The sequence below is a fragment of the Aegilops tauschii genome, chromosome 4, assembly GCF_002575655.3.
Source record: "Aegilops tauschii subsp. strangulata cultivar AL8/78 chromosome 4, Aet v6.0, whole genome shotgun sequence".
Taxonomy (NCBI): Eukaryota; Viridiplantae; Streptophyta; class Magnoliopsida; order Poales; family Poaceae; genus Aegilops; species Aegilops tauschii.
Window position 1 is genome coordinate 451,943,364 of NC_053038.3, and position 17,418 is coordinate 451,960,781.

The 17,418-nt window shown below is 45.4% G+C and overlaps 4 protein-coding genes across 4 annotated transcripts; 1 reads left to right on the top strand and 3 right to left on the bottom strand.

Annotated features, from left to right (window-relative positions):
• Positions 1-95: 95 nt before the first annotated feature.
• On the top strand, positions 96-5,355 carry LOC109779082 (FH protein interacting protein FIP2). The gene is made up of 11 exons (XM_020337683.4): positions 96-286; positions 370-479; positions 563-697; positions 792-947; positions 1,133-1,216; positions 1,379-1,425; positions 1,602-1,675; positions 2,843-2,901; positions 3,624-3,683; positions 4,527-4,607; positions 4,842-5,355. Exons 1-11 carry the CDS (start codon positions 235-237, stop codon positions 4,893-4,895), a joined length of 912 nt encoding a protein of 303 aa, XP_020193272.1. The 5' UTR covers positions 96-234; the 3' UTR covers positions 4,896-5,355.
• Positions 5,356-7,707: 2,352 nt separating this feature from the next.
• On the bottom strand, positions 7,708-8,721 carry LOC109779070 (expansin-A31-like). Its single transcript, XM_073497370.1, has 2 exons — positions 8,548-8,721; positions 7,708-8,392 (listed from the first exon to the last, which is right to left on the bottom strand). Exons 1-2 carry the CDS (start codon positions 8,675-8,677, stop codon positions 8,124-8,126), a joined length of 399 nt encoding a protein of 132 aa, XP_073353471.1. The 5' UTR covers positions 8,678-8,721; the 3' UTR covers positions 7,708-8,123.
• Positions 8,722-13,963: 5,242 nt separating this feature from the next.
• LOC109779069 (expansin-A19-like) lies at positions 13,964-14,296 on the bottom strand. The gene has a single exon (XM_020337668.2). It carries the CDS (start codon positions 14,294-14,296, stop codon positions 13,964-13,966), a length of 333 nt encoding a protein of 110 aa, XP_020193257.1.
• Positions 14,297-15,155: 859 nt separating this feature from the next.
• LOC109779068 (expansin-A19-like) lies at positions 15,156-16,388 on the bottom strand. Its single transcript, XM_020337667.4, has 2 exons — positions 16,197-16,388; positions 15,156-16,063 (listed from the first exon to the last, which is right to left on the bottom strand). Exons 1-2 carry the CDS (start codon positions 16,324-16,326, stop codon positions 15,432-15,434), a joined length of 762 nt encoding a protein of 253 aa, XP_020193256.1. The 5' UTR covers positions 16,327-16,388; the 3' UTR covers positions 15,156-15,431.
• Between the last annotated feature and the right edge of the window lie 1,030 nt (positions 16,389-17,418).

The following is a 17,418-nucleotide window of genomic DNA, read 5'->3' on the forward strand; positions in this document are numbered from 1 at the left end:
AAGAGAGCAATTTAACATCAGTAAAATAAAATAAAATGAAAAATAGAGAGCGACCAGCGAACGCAATAGTGTGTGGGCTAAGCTAGGGAGCGGCGAAGCAAGTGGAACAGTCGACCCGGCCGGCCTCCCCACCTGAATCCAGATCCCTCTCCGCTCCGCTCTCCTCACCTACCTCGTCGCCACGGACAAAACCCCCGGCCGCTCTCCACCCTGAACCGCCGAGCCGCGGCGGCGATGCAGTCGCCGGAGTCCTCCTCCTCCGCCGCGCCGGTCCTCCTCAACATCGGTCCGCCCCTTATTCCTCTCTCCCGTCTGGCCCACGCGGCCGCGAATTCGAGGCTTATCACTGCGGTGTTGTCTGTGCCGCAGGGGGGACGAAGTACGCGACCACCGCCGAGACGCTCACGCAGCGGGAGCCCGACTCCATGCTCGCCGCCATGTTCAGCGGCAGGCACACGCTCCCGCAGCACCCCACCACGGTACGGTCCCTAGACTGCGCTCCCTGCCTCTCTCGTTGCGATTTTCCGGCAGCTGTAGGCTCAGAGGCTCAGTGTGGGTGCAGGGGGCGGTGTTCGTGGACAGGGATGGGAAGCATTTCAGGCACATCCTCAATTGGCTAAGGGACGGTGCCATCCCCACGCTCTCAGAGTCCGAGTACCACCAACTCCTGCGAGAAGCGGAGTACTACCAGTTGCTCGTAATAGATTCAGAAACTCACCATTGTACATTTGATTTAATGGGTTCTAGCTTCGGAATCAGATGTAGTCATATCATGATGATTTGTTTTGTAGGGTTTGGCTGATTACATAAATGAGAAATTGGCTTTGAAAAAGACTGACAATTCGTGCGAGGCCGAATTGACACGCAAAGATGTGATCAAGTGCATTCAAGCCCAGAAAATCAGATTTCGTGGACTGAATCTATCTGGCCTTGATCTATCTAAGCTTGTAAGATTCCAGGGAGACTCTGCTTGTTGTTCTCTATTGCCACTACTGTTTACAGCTGCGATTCCTGTACTTAGTCAGCTTATCTTACATAGATGATAAAGTCGAACAAGCAATTTTCTTTTTTCCTAAGTTTTTCCTTGTATACTAATTGCACTATTTTAAATGCATTTTTTGGTACTTTGCAGGACTTATCAGAGGTGGACTTCAGCTATGCGTGCATCGAGAGAACCAACTTTTCGTGTGCTAATCTTCATAAAGCAAAGTTTAGGGTATATCACATTATCACTCACACCAAGATTCTGCACTGTCAGTTATCTTCTTTTGAAGCAGTTCAATCCAGTTTCACTAGCTAAATGGAACTTTCCAAGACATTCTTGTATGGAATATGAAATACTGTATCATTAACGCGTTGCTCTGCATGTTTTTTGCAGCTGGTGGAAGCTGCACATTCTACATTTGAACAGGCAAATTTACATGAGTAAGATACACCATCAATCTTCTTCTGGTCTCATAGATAGTATCTAAGATGATATTTTCTATCCTTTTCTTTTTGTATGGGTGCCTAAGAAACTGGTTAATATCCATTTGTCTCCTTATATGCTGATTTTTGTTTGTATATGCTGTTTGTAAGTGCTCATTTTTGGATAATAACAGGTGTGAGCTTACTGGAGCAAATCTTCAAGAAGCTGTCCTGGACAGAGCAAACGTTCAAAGCGCAAACCTGCAAGGTATACGATCCCCCCACCCTACCCCAAATCATGTATTTAACTTGATCACAGCTTATTTTGCAATTTTTTATTTTTGTTTACACACACTGTATATCGCTAAAGTAAATCTGAAGCTTTCCCTATTTCTACGTTTTCTTTCCTTTGTGACCACTGTTTCACTAGGGCAGTTCTTTGTAACTTACCATGTCAGGGCATCTCCAAAGCGGACGCGGTCTAGATGTGTTTAGCCATCCAACGTGGGCCTGTATCGGTCAACCGACCGGTCCCCGCAAAGCCGAAATAAACTTGGGGGGGGGGGGGGGGGGGCTTTGCGGGAGTCAGCAGCCACGTAGAACTCCGACACTCCTGTCCCACCCAAAACCCCTCTCGGACCCCGCGCCTCCATCCTCCCACCTTTCTCTGCATCCATTTTCTCTTGCATCCGCGGCCCCGACCTCCCGCCACACCCTTGCCGCGACGACTCCGTTTCCCCCTTGCCCAGAAACAAGAAGCAGCTAGAAAGGATGTTGAGAGGGCATCGTTTTGCAGTTGTTCGTGGACCTGCAAAACAATGGGATCCGGAGACCTTGTGGGAGGTGATGATATGTTGTGTGATCATGCACAACATGATCGTGGAGGATGAGGGTGAGGATGCTGCCATAGCTCTTGAATTTGAGAACATGGGTGATCCTATCGAACTTCCAGACCAGAATCCGGCCACATTTGAGGAGTTTGTTCAAATGCATCAACAAATTCTTTATCGGGCAACTCATGAGCAACTGAAGGAAGATTTGATTGAGCATCTCTGGGAGGTCAAAGGGGACAACTAGTACATATGTGGTAGTTAAATTCAAGTTTGAACTATTACAATTTGAATACTTTGTTGGATTGTAATATTTAAATTAGAACTACTGTTGCATTTGAACATTTTTTTAATCTAAACTGGAACTAGATATGCGGCTATTTTGAGCGTGCGGACTTAAAAGAAACCGGGTGGCCGGCTCCCGCATCCATGTCCATGGACTGCCCCCCCCGCCCCCCGGATGCCCTTAAGCTGTCCTTTGCCCTCTCTTTCCCTGTGGGGCGTGCTAAAGTAGATTTAATCATATACTTGAAAAGATTCTTATAAGTTGCTATGGTTCAAAAAACCAAGTATGAAGCGATTGATTTGCTAGACCAATTTTGCAGATGCATGCTTAATGGGATGTAGCTTCATTGAGACAGATGTCCGTTCAGCCCATTTACAGGTTTGCAAATTGTTGTGAGTATTGTATTTCTTCATAAACGTTCCCTGTTTTGTGTTTTGCTGCTGAAAGTCCCTGCTGACATAGTGACATATGAAGTCGCTGTGCACCATACAAAATAATCATAATGAACAACACCATACACATAGCATTGTTTATAAGGCATCCCGCCTTAGTCGCTTAGGCGGCAAGACGCCCTGGCAGCGCCTTACAATTATGTCTGCTTTAGGCGCTTAGGTGTCAGGGTGGTTGGTGCTCGTCTTACCGCCGTATAAACAATGACGCAAAGCATACTTCTTAGATGCTAATTCTGCCACTAGTGGCACTTAGGTATATCTATTTTCCACCTCTGCAACGTGTGTAGCATCCGAAATATGTAAGCAGAGTCCTGCACATGCCCAAAGTATTAACTGCATACATGACATATGTTTTATCTATTTGTATTTATAGTTCCATGTCATTCTTCCCTAGATAGTCACATGTAAAAGCTTCCTGTGGAGTTACTTTTAGCAATTCAAAAAGCATCAGACTAATGCCTGAATTTTGAACTTCATACAGGACAAATTTCTATCTTTTTGTCCCCATAGGTCCATGTCGTTCTTCTCTAGACAGTCACACATAGAAGATTCCTATAAATATTCTTTTTAGTAATTAGAAAACGTCAACGTTTGGGTGTTGATTATTTCATTTCTTGTGTCTTATTGTAAATTCCAATGAACTTTCAGAATGCTAATCTTACGGGTGCTGATTTGAATGGAGCTAACCTTGAAGGGGCCAATCTCAAGGTAAAATAACTTTATGATAGAAATTTATTAAAACGAAAACCTCACCGCTACAGTCTGCTGATTATCTGGTTGATATCTAGTGTGGCACAATATCTTGTTGTCAAACTATTGTAGCAAATCTTATGTTACACATTCTATATCATACATGCCTGTTCATCGTAAAGCTTGAAGTTTAATTTTATGGATTTGTAGTCTGTCTTTACTTTCATGTTTGGAACTGAAGAGTTTGAAGCTTCCAGCTAAAATAAAGTGTGCTATCATCTTAAATGTTCTTCCGTACTAAGTAGTGTCATAATGTCAACATATACAAACATCTATTTAGATTAAAAAACATGGTTAAAGGGGGGATTTCCCTCCCTTAACTGTATGTTTTTTAGGTAGAAATGTGACCTCCCTGTGGATCGAACGTGGCTGGCCAAGCTTACACCTGTGAGCTCTAGCCATCCAAGCCAGCGCTCAGTTCTCACAAACATCTACTCCCTCTGTAAACAAATATAAGACGTCTAACATTCACACAAGTTATTCTGTTTACAGAGGGAGTATCTATCAGGGCTTTCTTTAGTTCTCTGTAAGCATCTAACATTCACACAAGTTAAAGTGTACTAACCCTCAGTAAACTATCATAGCATGGAGTCAGTACCCATCATCTTTGTCCAGAATATTGACTGTTCGATATGTTATGTAAGCCATGTTGTTTACCTATTCTGTTTGATGAAGCATGCATAAATGAAAGACATTAGTTAAGTCAAACATTTTTTTCTGGTGTCTTACCTGACAATGTATTCGCATACTTGTCCTCATTATGTCATTCATACACCTATGCTAAGCTAGTCTGGTTTGCAGGGGGCTAAGTTGTCGGGTGCAAACTTGCAAGGGGCAAATCTTCAGCGAGCCTACTTGAGAGAAGTTGATTTGCGTGAAACTGTATGTTGTCCTGTTTGCTATTTATTTTACCTGAATAATAGTAAATATTTTACTTCATGCATAATTCGAACAATTTATCTACCCCAATTATTTTGAGAATACAAAGAGCAATAATTTGTTATATATTCTTGTTTCATTTTTTGGTTATATAGGATTAGAAATCCTGAAGAATCTTGCATTCTTTTGTTTACCTCCTTTATCTTAAATATTAAACTATGTCTGCTCTGGTAACAGGATTTAACCGGTGCTAAGCTTGGAGGAGCAAATCTTCTTGGAGCTATCAGATAGTACAAGAAGAGAGGCTGACATCATGTACACTTTACAAAATTGATCTGTCACCTGCAATGTCTTGCGGTTTTGATCTTAGTGGTTGTGATGGAGAAGAGCAGTACGTCTGAAGAGAAACTCGAATGCAAATGGGTACGCAAACGTTCAGGCATTCGGTTTACCAAAACACATGCACGCCGGGGCAAATAGTTTCTTGCTATCATGCCTCTCAGTGTTGATTGTTGTACAAAGAATTGTTGCATCACACTCCGGCTAGAATTCGATGAGTCTGGCTAGTTGTTAATGTTAGATACCTGTGCTAAATCTTCGTCGTGGCGCAAGGAATTCGATATGCGCACAGCTGTTGCATATGGGGTTGCTGTATCTGTATCTGAATTGTTGGAGGAGGCTGGTGTATGCTGTTTCTTCTGCGTGGATTGCAAAGTACACGTGGTGTATGCCTGGTTTGTGGATTGTTTCAGGCACTTGCGTTCTCAGAGCAGTCACATTCTCACTTATTTTGAGGCAAAGTTTTATCTTTTCCTTGTTTTGACAGCAGCAGGGCGCTAGGTATAGCGTATGTACAACCACCGATCGGATGCGTAAGTTGCAGGGACTGAGATCATATTTGCACGTTTTTTAGGCCACGTATCTCCAGCAAGGACAGAAATCATATGGGGCGCGGTTGGTTGAGTGCATTAGGTACAACCAGACCCGTGCGATGCAGTTTTGGCATGTTTGGTTGCTGTCTAGCACCAAAATCTTAGCCTGCACGAACCTTAAAGCACCTTCGGGCTTGGTTGAGGAGGAACGCTTGAATCAACCGTTTTTTCACAGCCAGGCCCGAGTGATGCAACTCGAGGCACATGTGCATTGGAGGCTACACGCGAGGAGCCATGCTCTCCTTGAGAGTGCTTCCGGAAGCGCCGCCATAACTCCCCTCATCCTTCTCTCACCACTCACTCTTCCCTTTCTCCACTCTCACACTGGCGGCGGCGAGCACAAGATTTGGACGGTGAGCATCGGCGTTGAGCATCGGAGTGAAGATTTGGACGGTGAGCACTGGCGTCGATCAATGGCCTCATCACCTCACCAGTAGGCGTTAGTCAATGTCAGTAAGCCCTTTGTCCTCGATGGAATCGATTTATCATGCCCACATTCTATTACGCATCGCACACTGGCATCCAATCCACCACCCATCACCGCTTGTGACCCTTGTTACATTTTTTGATTTTGGTTAAATTTTATCTAGTTTCAGTGTGTTTTGACGTTCTTCCAGCCCCTTAATTGAAAATTCAAGCTCAGCCTGACGACTGGATTCCCGCGCACTGACGCGCTCGACTACAGCCGGAGATGCCCAAATCTCCCGCCCGTGCCTGTCGCCCCCACCCACCGCTGTCATGGGACAATCCACCCGCCGAGGCAGGGAGGACGCCCTATGAGGGGCTATCGAGGTCGTGGGCCGAGGAAAGACAATGAGGTAGAGATAGGAGAGGAAGGCAGGGGAGAGGGGGTGCGAGGGCGAGCCATGGACCGACGATGTTGGATCTGCTCGAAAGAAACAGGAGATTTTTATTTTCAGAAGAGGAAGGGACGGAAGGTTAGAGAAGAGGGGAGGGGAGGCATGGTGGGCCGTGGGTGTGTCAAAATTGGGGTCACCCAGCAAAATCAATTCTCCTCAATTGATTCTTAGCCCTTCCACCCTTAGGGAGCTTAGTGATATAGAAGATGTATCAAACCCCTTAAGTGTGTTTTAGTGTTCATGACATATGATTAGTGGGACTAACACTTTAACTGAGCGACCCTCAGGTGTTTAGTCGCAATTGATGAAAAGGATGGAGGTGAGAGACCTCCATTCAGGTAAAAAGGTGTCGACTACTGCAAAAGGTAAGAGAATCTTGTCTTTTAAGTCATAGGAGGGTGAACTATTAAGTGGGGTTTAGGTCTTGTATAAGTTTGGGGATCATGATACACCATTTTCATCAAAACCAACACCAAAGATCCATACACAAAGCCATGTTAGAAAAACCCATCTCAAACCCAACACTGGCATCCCCTCCGTATACCTCGGAACTCCAAGGGTCCAAGGCCCCCGGATCTCGAGGGTCCAGTTGGCATCGCCGTTGGACACCCGGAACTCCAACCCTGACCCCTGGATCTTCGGGGTACCCAATGTCACCTTCTCTGGGTAGGCTGGATCTCTAGGGCTCCATACCTAGGATTTCCGGGATACCGATCCTCAGGTTTTGGTTCTGGATAGGGCTGATCTCAAGGGCTCCGGCCCCTGACCTCTGGATTGCGCTGCAAGTAGGGGTAACAATTTCATTTAAAGGGGGCTATATAAGCCACCCTTCCTCTACCTCTAGACCCAATCCTGGAAATCTGAGCCGCCCTCCCCCTTTGTTGAACGGAAAAATCTCATCCCCCATTGATTCCTCGGACAAATATTTGAGGATTCAAAGAGGAACCCTAGATCTACAGTTCCACCAAAGAAAATCGTGATCTTCCTACTTGTGCTATACCAAACTTGTTACCCTTAGAGTTTTGGGAATCTTAGGCGGAGGAGTCTTTCCTGGAAGTATCCTTGCATGTGGTGTGCTCCCGTAAGTTTGTAAAGGTCTGATGATTGCCTTCATGACAAACCATCAGTGATTTGAGGATGTATATTAAATATTGATCTTCCCTAGTAGTTTCACGCCAAATAATATTTGAACAAGTGAGGCTACAATTCACAGTTGATACGGGAAACGAATAGTTAATCAAAATAAATCAAAGAAACAATCATATGTGCAGGTGAGAAATTACAAGTACAATGACACCTCGTCGATAATAATAGTGGTAGTGTATATGTCCAGAAATGATTTGCTAATACTGGTAGCATTTGTTCTAGTAGTCGAACTGGCGCCAGGTGGTGAAGGTTTGTCCAAACTGCCACCAGGCCGGCACAACATCCTGAAAGACAAGGTACTGGCCTCCGGTGGAGGTGATGGCAAAGCTGAGCGCCTGGCCCACCAGTCCCGAGAGGCAGTGCCAGTTGGCGCCCCAGTTCCTGGACATCGGGATCCAGGCGGTGTTGGTCCCTTTCACCGACATGCTCTTAATCGACCCGCTCCCGGCGATGTTGGTCACGAGCACCAGCTCAAAGTAGTTGAAGCCGTTGATGGTGAACCGCACACCACCCTGCCTCCAGCACTTGACCTGTTGGTAGAAGACGGGGATGATGCCGGCGCGGTAGATGCCGATGTTCTCCTAGGCGGGCTGGGACATGTCGAAGTGGTGTCGGGGAGGGTTGCACCACCCGCCGTTGTCGCTGGGGAGATCCCAGTTGGGAGGGCAGAAGTTGGTGGCAGAGACGGTGATGGAGGTTCCAGGCTTGCACATATCCGACTCGCTCGTGTCGCAAATGATGACGTAACACTGCCCACATGATGCGCCGTCGTTGAACAGCGCCGTGCTCAGCGCCACGTTGTTGATCCCGTACCCCGCAACGTATAGGTTCTCGTACCCACACGCGCCACCTTCACATTGCACATGCAAACACATTCAGAGTTTCAGACACACGCAAACATGGATGGCATTACATGCGTAGCATGCATAAACCGTACTGTAGTAGTATTGTGACAATTGATGGTGCCGGGGCAAGCCGGAATTAACGCTAGATTAGCGAGCTTACCCATTGTGTCGGAGCCGTCGGCGCCGCCGTAGAAGGTGGCGGTGGCCGGGATCCAGTTGGAATTGGCCGGCGCGAAGCAGAACGCAAGAACGGCGGTGAACAGCTGCAGGAAGCGCATCCCAGTTGCCATGTTTCTGCTCGAGGGAGTCCCAGAAACAGGTAAGTAGATGATTGAGCTTCTCTCGCACCTAGCTAGCTTGCTAGATGTTGTGGCGACCGAGAGTGGATTTGGAGGTGAGGAATGATTGCGACAATGATGGTACTTAAATAGGATCTAGCTAGCATATGAGATCGAGAGGAATGATTGTCGTCTTAATTAACTAACATATGAGATCGCGGTTCCAACGATCGTATGGATGCACCTCCACCGATTGACTTGCGCGCTCTAATCATTGAACGCAGGTCTGACAGATAGATGTCGTTTCTTAACTGAATACTTTCAATATGATAGGTTAACTGAATACAACTAATTTGACATGCTTCCAGAGTTTTGCTACTCTACTAAGTCTATAGCTTAGCTCGTTTTTGTTCAGCGCGCACAAATATTCCTGCAAGAGGCTTCTACTGAACTGCTATTAAAAGTGTACACGTTTATGATTTTTTTTCTTCTGCTTAGCCAATGTATGTTTTTTAGCACCACAGAAGACGCAGCAGTTCAATTTTGTTTGCGACCTACATTGGACCATACAATTTTCAACTAGACAGGCGAGTAACTGAAAGCGAAAGCCAGAGTATTTTAAAATTTAAAATTGGTCTTTAGGTTGTGCTAGAATTCCCGGTAGCCACCACTAATTGTAACTGTCTCTAACTGCAAGCCCAACTCTCTTCAAATCTTTGCAGCTCCCCAACCGACTGTCGCTTTCTAAACTAACTACTGGCGATCGAACTAATCATTGATGTAGTCAAACAATATGCATGCATTGCATCCTCTTGTTTGCTTCTTGTTGAGGCCAAACGACTAAACCAACATTATTACTTGGTAGCCTAATTTATTTAGAGAAAACATGCATGATTACTTGATTAATCTAATATTTCCTCAATAGTTGTATTATATATGTGGGTTATCCTTATCAGTTCTCCTGTTTGAATTACACTAGGATTGCAGCATAAAAACATGATAACCACAACCAATGCATCATTGCATGTACAAGCATATATTAATTACTTAATCCTTGTCAACTGAATAAGCCATATGATCAAATACAATTATGCAACTATACGACAGTTATGTCTGCAACATATTTTGTAGGTGAAACTCTTCACGCTGGTTTTGTTATATGAATACCATTAAACTTGCTTCATGCATCCAATGTCTATGCTAACTTAAAAAACCCATATGAAAGTTGATCACTTATTTGTGGAGAAAACCAATTAGTGCTCTAGGGTTGTCGGGTTGACCAAACTTTGCAAATTACTTGAACGCCCCTTTGATTCAATGGGATTATTAAAGAATATTTGAATGCGTGTAATCCTCATAAATGTTCCCTATGTGTTTTGCTTTATTTGTACTATCACAATTCATGCATGAATTATTTTGTTAAGATTCCTTTGTGTCAAATTTAATGAGAAAACTTCAATTAACATCAAGATTTTGGAAATATTCATACGCTTTTATGTGGCACCATCAATCATTATTTGTTGCAAATTCTTATCTTATCCAATTTTCTAGATTTTGTGTCCTATCATGTTAAATGAAGAGGCCATGTAGCTATAAGGTTGGGCAAATTGTTTTAAGATCCAAAGATAATATGTCCTACTCGAAGCATTGAATGATCAAAACATTTGCAGTAACAATTCATGGGCAGCACTAGGGATCAGACTACTGCTAATTGCTTTTCATCAGACCAGTCGAAGACCGTAGGATTAGAAGAATAGTAGCCGTCCAATCTGCTAGTGGCCACGCATGGTTTGTTGGATAGGAAATGGTCCCCACGCTAATAACTGTGCATAGCCTTGCGTGGTTAAAGGATACTAATAACTGTGCACTGATCACGTGATTGGAGGGAACAGATCCATGATTTTAGGAAGCAAAACTTATCTTAGGAAACTAATTCTGCATTTTAACGGAAGATAATCAATGTGGCGAAATAAGCTTCCGCACCATGCAGTTGTTTCCATACGCGGCAAACTTTGCATCCAATGTACCAAAATTTGCTTCCTATGCAAATATAAGTTATTTTTACACTCCAAAAAAGTCGTTTCTATTCGTTTGCAATGCACCAAATCTATGCTTTCATCGACTAAGTTTTTTGCTTCCACTGAAAATTAACATGCTTCATCGCTTCGTATAACATGTTTCCAACAACGTAAATATTTGCTTCCTTCTCGTCTCCGATATCATAGTGCTTCATCATAATAATTGTTTCGAAGGACCTAAATATTTGCTTCATTCTGATCGCCAAAATTTTGCTTCCATATCAACATAACTTAACATGCTTCATATCATCTGTTACGTCTTCTACATAATATTTGCTTTTGACTCCGCTGTTTGTGTGCTTCCCTATGTGGTTTATATTTTGAACAAGCCAGCAACCGTTGCGGACCGGGAGTCCGTTGTGATCAAATTCGAAGAATGCGTTCATTGAAACATGAAAGCAAGTTGTATGAAGTACAGAAAACGTATGTACACGAAGCAAGCGTCCAAGGAAGCATGAAACAAGTTGAATAAAGCAGAAAAACTTGTAACTTAGTCACATTAGTCGCCGAGAAATTGTTTCATGCCAGCGGATGATTGCTTCGATCTAGTGAAAATTTGTGTACAATATATCATTGTATTTTCTTTGCTATGTATAGACAATACAACGACCGAAAACTTGTTTCAAGTGTAAAATGAAATTGCTCCCAACAGAAAAAATCCATCAACCAGACATTGCTTCTAGAGATACTAGAATCTGCTTCCGAAGAAAATATAATTTGCATCCAAGGAAATCAAAACTTTCTTAAAAGCTAGAGGCACATTGTTTATTCTGTAGACAATATCGTCACTAGCCTCTATCTTATCCACCCATGATCTCCTCACTAAGCATGGCACGGTCACAGGCTCTTTTCTGTCTTCTACAACACCGCAAATGTCGCGCGTACAACTTGAGGCTATGGCCACCGCGCGTCATCAAGGGCAGCGCCGAGCAGAACTCACAGATGGTTTGATCACCTACATTCCAGAAAGCTTATAGAATTTGATTGAGCTATGGATGGAAAGCACTGTTTCAAAATAAAAAAAAAACTATGGAAGCAAATTATCATGTGGTGCAAAACAGTAGTATATTAGAAGCACCCGTTGCACACACATATTCATTGCAATGCCAGACGAAGCACTAGCAAAAATATATGCCAGATCAAGCACTAGCGGCAACAAAAGAAAGATGAACGTGCAGACCTCGGCGAAGTCGACAGTATGTATCAAGGCCTTGTACGACTGCGGCAGTGTGCAGGTAGGCTGGCGTGAGTTCCATCTTCTACTGGTGGAACACACCATATGCATAGGTGATGAGGGGCCCGCCGAAGCCGGATGGGTCGGAGGCGAGGCCGCTCACGAACCTGGCGGCCTCGTCGGGGGACGAGGCGCCAAGCATGCATGCACATCATATGCATAGGTGATTGACAACAACGAGAAGGCAACGTTGCCGTCACCCGCGGTCAGCATTTTTGCCAAGCGGAGCGCGAATGCCGTCAGGCCGCCAGAGCGCACCGCAGGCTGTGGCGGAGACGCGCGCGCCTTCTTGCTTAGCCTTGCCTGATCCTCCATTCTGGTTGACATGATTGATGCTCGTGAACACAAGTAGGTGAAGGTGAATTAACATGACTAGGCAAGGGTATATATAAGGTACCTGATTTAACCTGACGAAGCACGAATCATAGATGAGGATAGGAGGCTCGATCCCTAACGCCAGGATGGCGCACTAGCGTTGTCGCCCGAGGGTCGCAGCAGTGGAGAAGACGACATGACTTGGAGAAGGCGAGGAGGGTAGGAGGCACCTGCGTGCGAAGAGGGGGTGAGGGGATCTGGGCGTGGTGAAGGGAGATCGGGCCGGAAGTGGCTGCGAGGGAGAGATCAGGGGAGAGATTAGCGAGAGGTTTACGTGCGGGGGCTGCGGGTAGTTAGTTATTGCCGATGTTTTTTTAGTCAAGGAACACAAATTGTGAGGCGTCAGATTTCGGTTGAATCGACGGTGTTGGACAGGTCTGGCGCTGAACTTCTATCAGACTATAGATAGAAAGTGTTTCCCAACAATTCAAGCTAGATTTACCATTTATTCTGTTAGTACCAAAGAAAATGGTACTGTGTATCATTCAGTTCTTTCATGGAGTAAATTAAAAGTACCAACTTTTTAATTCGACAGTCAAGGTACAACAACTCTTCTAGATCCAATTTAATATAGGATTTGATACAATAGGATTGTGGACTATGTCATAATAAATCTTTGCTTTATAAGGCACATCTCCCTTGGAGATCAGCCAAGCATCCTGCTTACAATCTTCTCTTGAGAGTGAAGAGATTAGATCCTTCAAAACCCCAAATTCCTGATAGGCCTGGGCAAAAAGAGGTAGATTGAAGGATTGTATAAAATCATCACTGTCTAAAACCTCCTTGGCTGAAACCAACATATCTGTTGCATAAGAGAACAATCTCTTAATCCTCTACTGCGAACGTACAACTAAGCCATCCATCCTCTATTGATCAGACCAAAAAAGGACATAGTACCTTTGGTTGACTTCTACCCAAGAAATGGCCCTAAACTTGTCAAAACAGGCTTGCAATATCTTTCCACCAAAAGGAGCCACACAAAGAAGTAGCATGTGGCACTCTACCATGATAGTGGGAATTCCATATCAGATGCACCCAAGGAATATCATGTTTGTTATATAATTTATGTGCATGCTTTAAAAACAAAGCCTCGTTCTGAACCCTAAGATAGATAATACCCAAACCTCCCTTGTTTTTGGTCTACAAACCAAATCCCATGCAGCCAAGAATGTTGCGGGTTCCTGTCTGTTCTTCCTCCATACACACTATCTCTGAATTCTCTGCGGTTGCTTAGCTTTTTGCTGGGTGTATTTTCGAAAGCACTCGGCAAAGATCTATTTGTCAAGTGCCCGCAGGAAAACACTTGGCAAACACTCCGACACATAACAAAGAAGCATATTTTCGTAGTGAACCCTTGAACATGTGGGGTTGCATATTTTTACGGTTCAGTCTTCACTCTTTAGTGTATTGCCACTCGATCAGGACTGAACAGTTAATCAAAATAAATCAAAGACACAATCATAGGTACAGATGAGAAATTACATGTACATCGTCACCTCTTCGACAATACTAGTAGTATGCATATATGTCTGGAAATGAGTTGATAATACTATAGTGTTTGTTCTAATAGTCGAACTGACGCCAGGTGGTGAAGGTTTGCCCGAACTGCCACTAGGCCGACACGACGTCTTGAAAGACGAGGTATTGGTCACCGGTGGAGGTGATGGCGAAGCTGAGCGCCTGCCCAACTAGCCCCGAGAGGCAGTGCCAGTTGGCGCCCCAGTTCCTGGACATGGGGATCCACGCGGTGTTGGCCCCTTTCACCGACATGCTCTTGATCGACCCGCTCCCGCCAATGTTGGCCATGAGCACCAGCTCGAAGTAGTTGAAGCCGTTGATGGTGAACCGCACGCCGCCCTGCCTCCAGCACTTGACCTGCTGGTAGAAGACCGGGATGATGCCGGCACGGTAGATGCCGATGTTCTCCCAGGCAGGCTGCGACATGTCGAAGTGGTGGCGGGGTGGGTTGCAATGGGTACAGGGAAGTTTATCTATTCGAATAGCCGTGATCTTCGGTAACAGGACGACTTGGAGTTGTAACTTGACCTTATGACAACTAGAACTGGATACTTAATAAAACACACCCTTCCAAGTGCCAGATATAACCCGGTGATCGCTCTCTAACATGGCAACGAGGAGGGGATCGCCGGGTAGGATTATGCTATGCGACGATACTTGGTGAACTTACCATCTACTCTCTTCTACATGCTGCAAGATGGAGGCTGCCAGAAGCGTAGTCTTCGATAGGACTAGCTATCCCCCTCTTATTCTGGCATTCTGCAGTTCAGTCCACCGATATGGCCCCTTTATACATATACCCATGCATATGTAGTATAGATCCTTTGCTTGCGAGTACTTTGGATGAGTACTCACGGTTGCTTTTCTCCCCCTTTCCCCCCTTTCTTTTCTTCCTGGTTGTCGCAACCAGATGCTGGAGCCCAGGAGCCAGACGCCACCGTCGACGACGACTCCTACTACACCGGAGGTGCCTACTACTACGTGCAGGCCGCTGACGACGACCAGGAGTAGTTTAGGAGGATCCCAGGCAGGAGGCCTGCGCCTCTTTCGATCTGGATCCCTGTTTGTGCTAGCCTTCTTAAGGCAAACTTGTTTAACTAATGTCTGTACTCAGATATTGTTGCTTCCGCTGACTCGTCTATGATCGAGCACTTGTATTCGAGCCCTCGAGGCCCCTGTCTTGTATTATGATGCTTGTATGACTTATTTATGTTTTAGAGTTGTGTTGTGATATCTTCCCGTGAGTCCCAGATCTTGATCGTACACGTTTGCGTGCATGATTAGTGTACGATTGAATCGGGGGCGTCACACACTCCGCACATAACAAAGAAGCATATTTTGGTAGTGAACCCTTGAACATGTGGGGTTGCATATTTTTACGGTTCAGTCTTCACTCTTTAGTGTATTGCCACTCGATCAGGACTGAACAGTTAATCAAAATAAATCAAAGAAACAATCATAGGTACAGATAAGAAATTACATGTACATCGTCACCTCTTCGACAATACTAGTAGTGTGCATATATGTCTGGAAATGAGTTGATAATACTATAGTGTTTGTTCTAATAGTCGAACTGACGCCAGGTGGTGAAGGTTTGCCCGAACTGCCACCAGGCCGGCACGACGTCTTGAAAGACGAGGTATTGGCCACCGGTGGAGGTGATGGCGAAGCTGAGCGCCTGCCCAACTAGCCCCGAGAGGCAGTGCCAGTTGGCGCCCCAGTTCCTGAACATGGGGATCCATGCGGTGTTGGTCCCTTTCACCGACATGCTCTTGATCGACCCGCTCCCGCCAATGTTGGCCACGAGCACCAGCTCGAAGTAGTTGAAGCCGTTGATGGTGAACCGCACGCCGCCCTGCCTCCAGCACTTGACCTGCTGGTAGAAGACCGGGATGATGCCGGCACGGTAGATGCCGATGTTCTCCCAGGCAGGCTGCGACATGTCGAAGTGATGGCGGGGTGGGTTGCACCACCCGCCGTTGTCGCTGGGGAGATCCCAGTTGGGAGGGCAGAAGTTGGTGGCGGACACGGTGATGGACGTGCCGGGCTTGCACATATCCGACTTGCTGGTGTCGCAGATGATGACGTAGCACTGCCCGCACGATGCACCGTCATTGAACAGCGCCGTGCTCAGCGCCACGTTGTTGATCCCGTACCCCGCAACGTACAGGTTCTCGTACCCACACGCGCCACCTGAATATTGCACATGCAAACACATTTAGACACGCACACACGCATTGCATTGCATGCGTACCATAAATTGTAATATCGGGAAAATTCATGGTGCCGGAGCAAGCCGGAATTAACTCTTGATTAGCTAGCTTACCCATTGTGTCGGAGCCGTCGGCGCCGCCGTAGAATGTGGCCGTGGCCGGGATCCAGTTGGAATTGGCCGGCGTGAAGCAGAACGGGAGAACGACGGTGAACAGCTGCAGGAAGCGCATCCCAGCTGCCATCTTTCTGCTCGAGAGTCCCAGAAATATGGAGAGATGATTGAGCTTCTCTCGCAGCTAGCTAGCTTGCTAGATATTGTGGCGATCGAGAGTGGATTTGGAGGTGAGGAATGATTGCGACAATGGTGGTGCTTAAGTAGGATCTAGCTAGCATATGAGATCGAGAGGAATGATTGTCGTCTTAATTAACTAACATATGAGATCGCGGTTCCAACGATCGTATGGATGCAACCTCCACCGATGGACTTGCGCGCTCTAATCATCGAACGCAGGTCTGATCGATGGGTATGTCGTTCCTTAATTAAGTACATTCAAAATGATAGGTTAACTGAATACAACTAATTTGACATGCTTCGGGAGTCTAGTCTACTAAGTCTATAGCTTGTAGTAGCAGCAAAAGCTAGCTCGCTTTTGAGCAATTAGAGATGATTAGCAACCGTTCAATTAACGTATCGGGAGAGAATTTCTTCCTATACACTGATTGAGAGAAGATGCAACCGTTCAATTAAGGCATCAGTCGTATTTCGCACCAGAGAATATGCAACCGTTCAGTTTTCTTTGCTATACCTACATTCGGACTGTACAATATTCTACTGGATAGGCAAGTAGCTGAAAGCGAAAGCCGGAGTATTTTACATTAAAAATTGTTCTGTAGGTAGTGCTGGAATTCCCGCTAGCCAACACTAACTAAAACTGTCTCTAACTGCAAGCCCAACTCTCTCCAAATCCTTGCAGCTCCACAACCGACTGTCGCATTCTAAACTAACTACCGGATATCGAGCAAACCATTGAAGTAGTCAAACAATATGCATCCATTGCATCCTCTTGTTTGCTTCTTGCTGAAAGCGAAAGCCGGAGTATTTTTACCTTAAAAATTGTTCTTTAGGTAGTGCTGCAATTCCCGCTAGCCAACACGAACTAAAACTGTCTTTTTCTTTTGTGAAGGAACTAAAACTGTCTCTAACTGCAAGCCCAACTCCCTCCAAATCCTTGAAGCGCGGCAACTGAATGTGGCCTTCTAAACTAACTACCGGAGACGAGCAAACCATTGAAGTAGTCAACATGCATTGCTTCTTGTTCAAGGTCAATCGACTA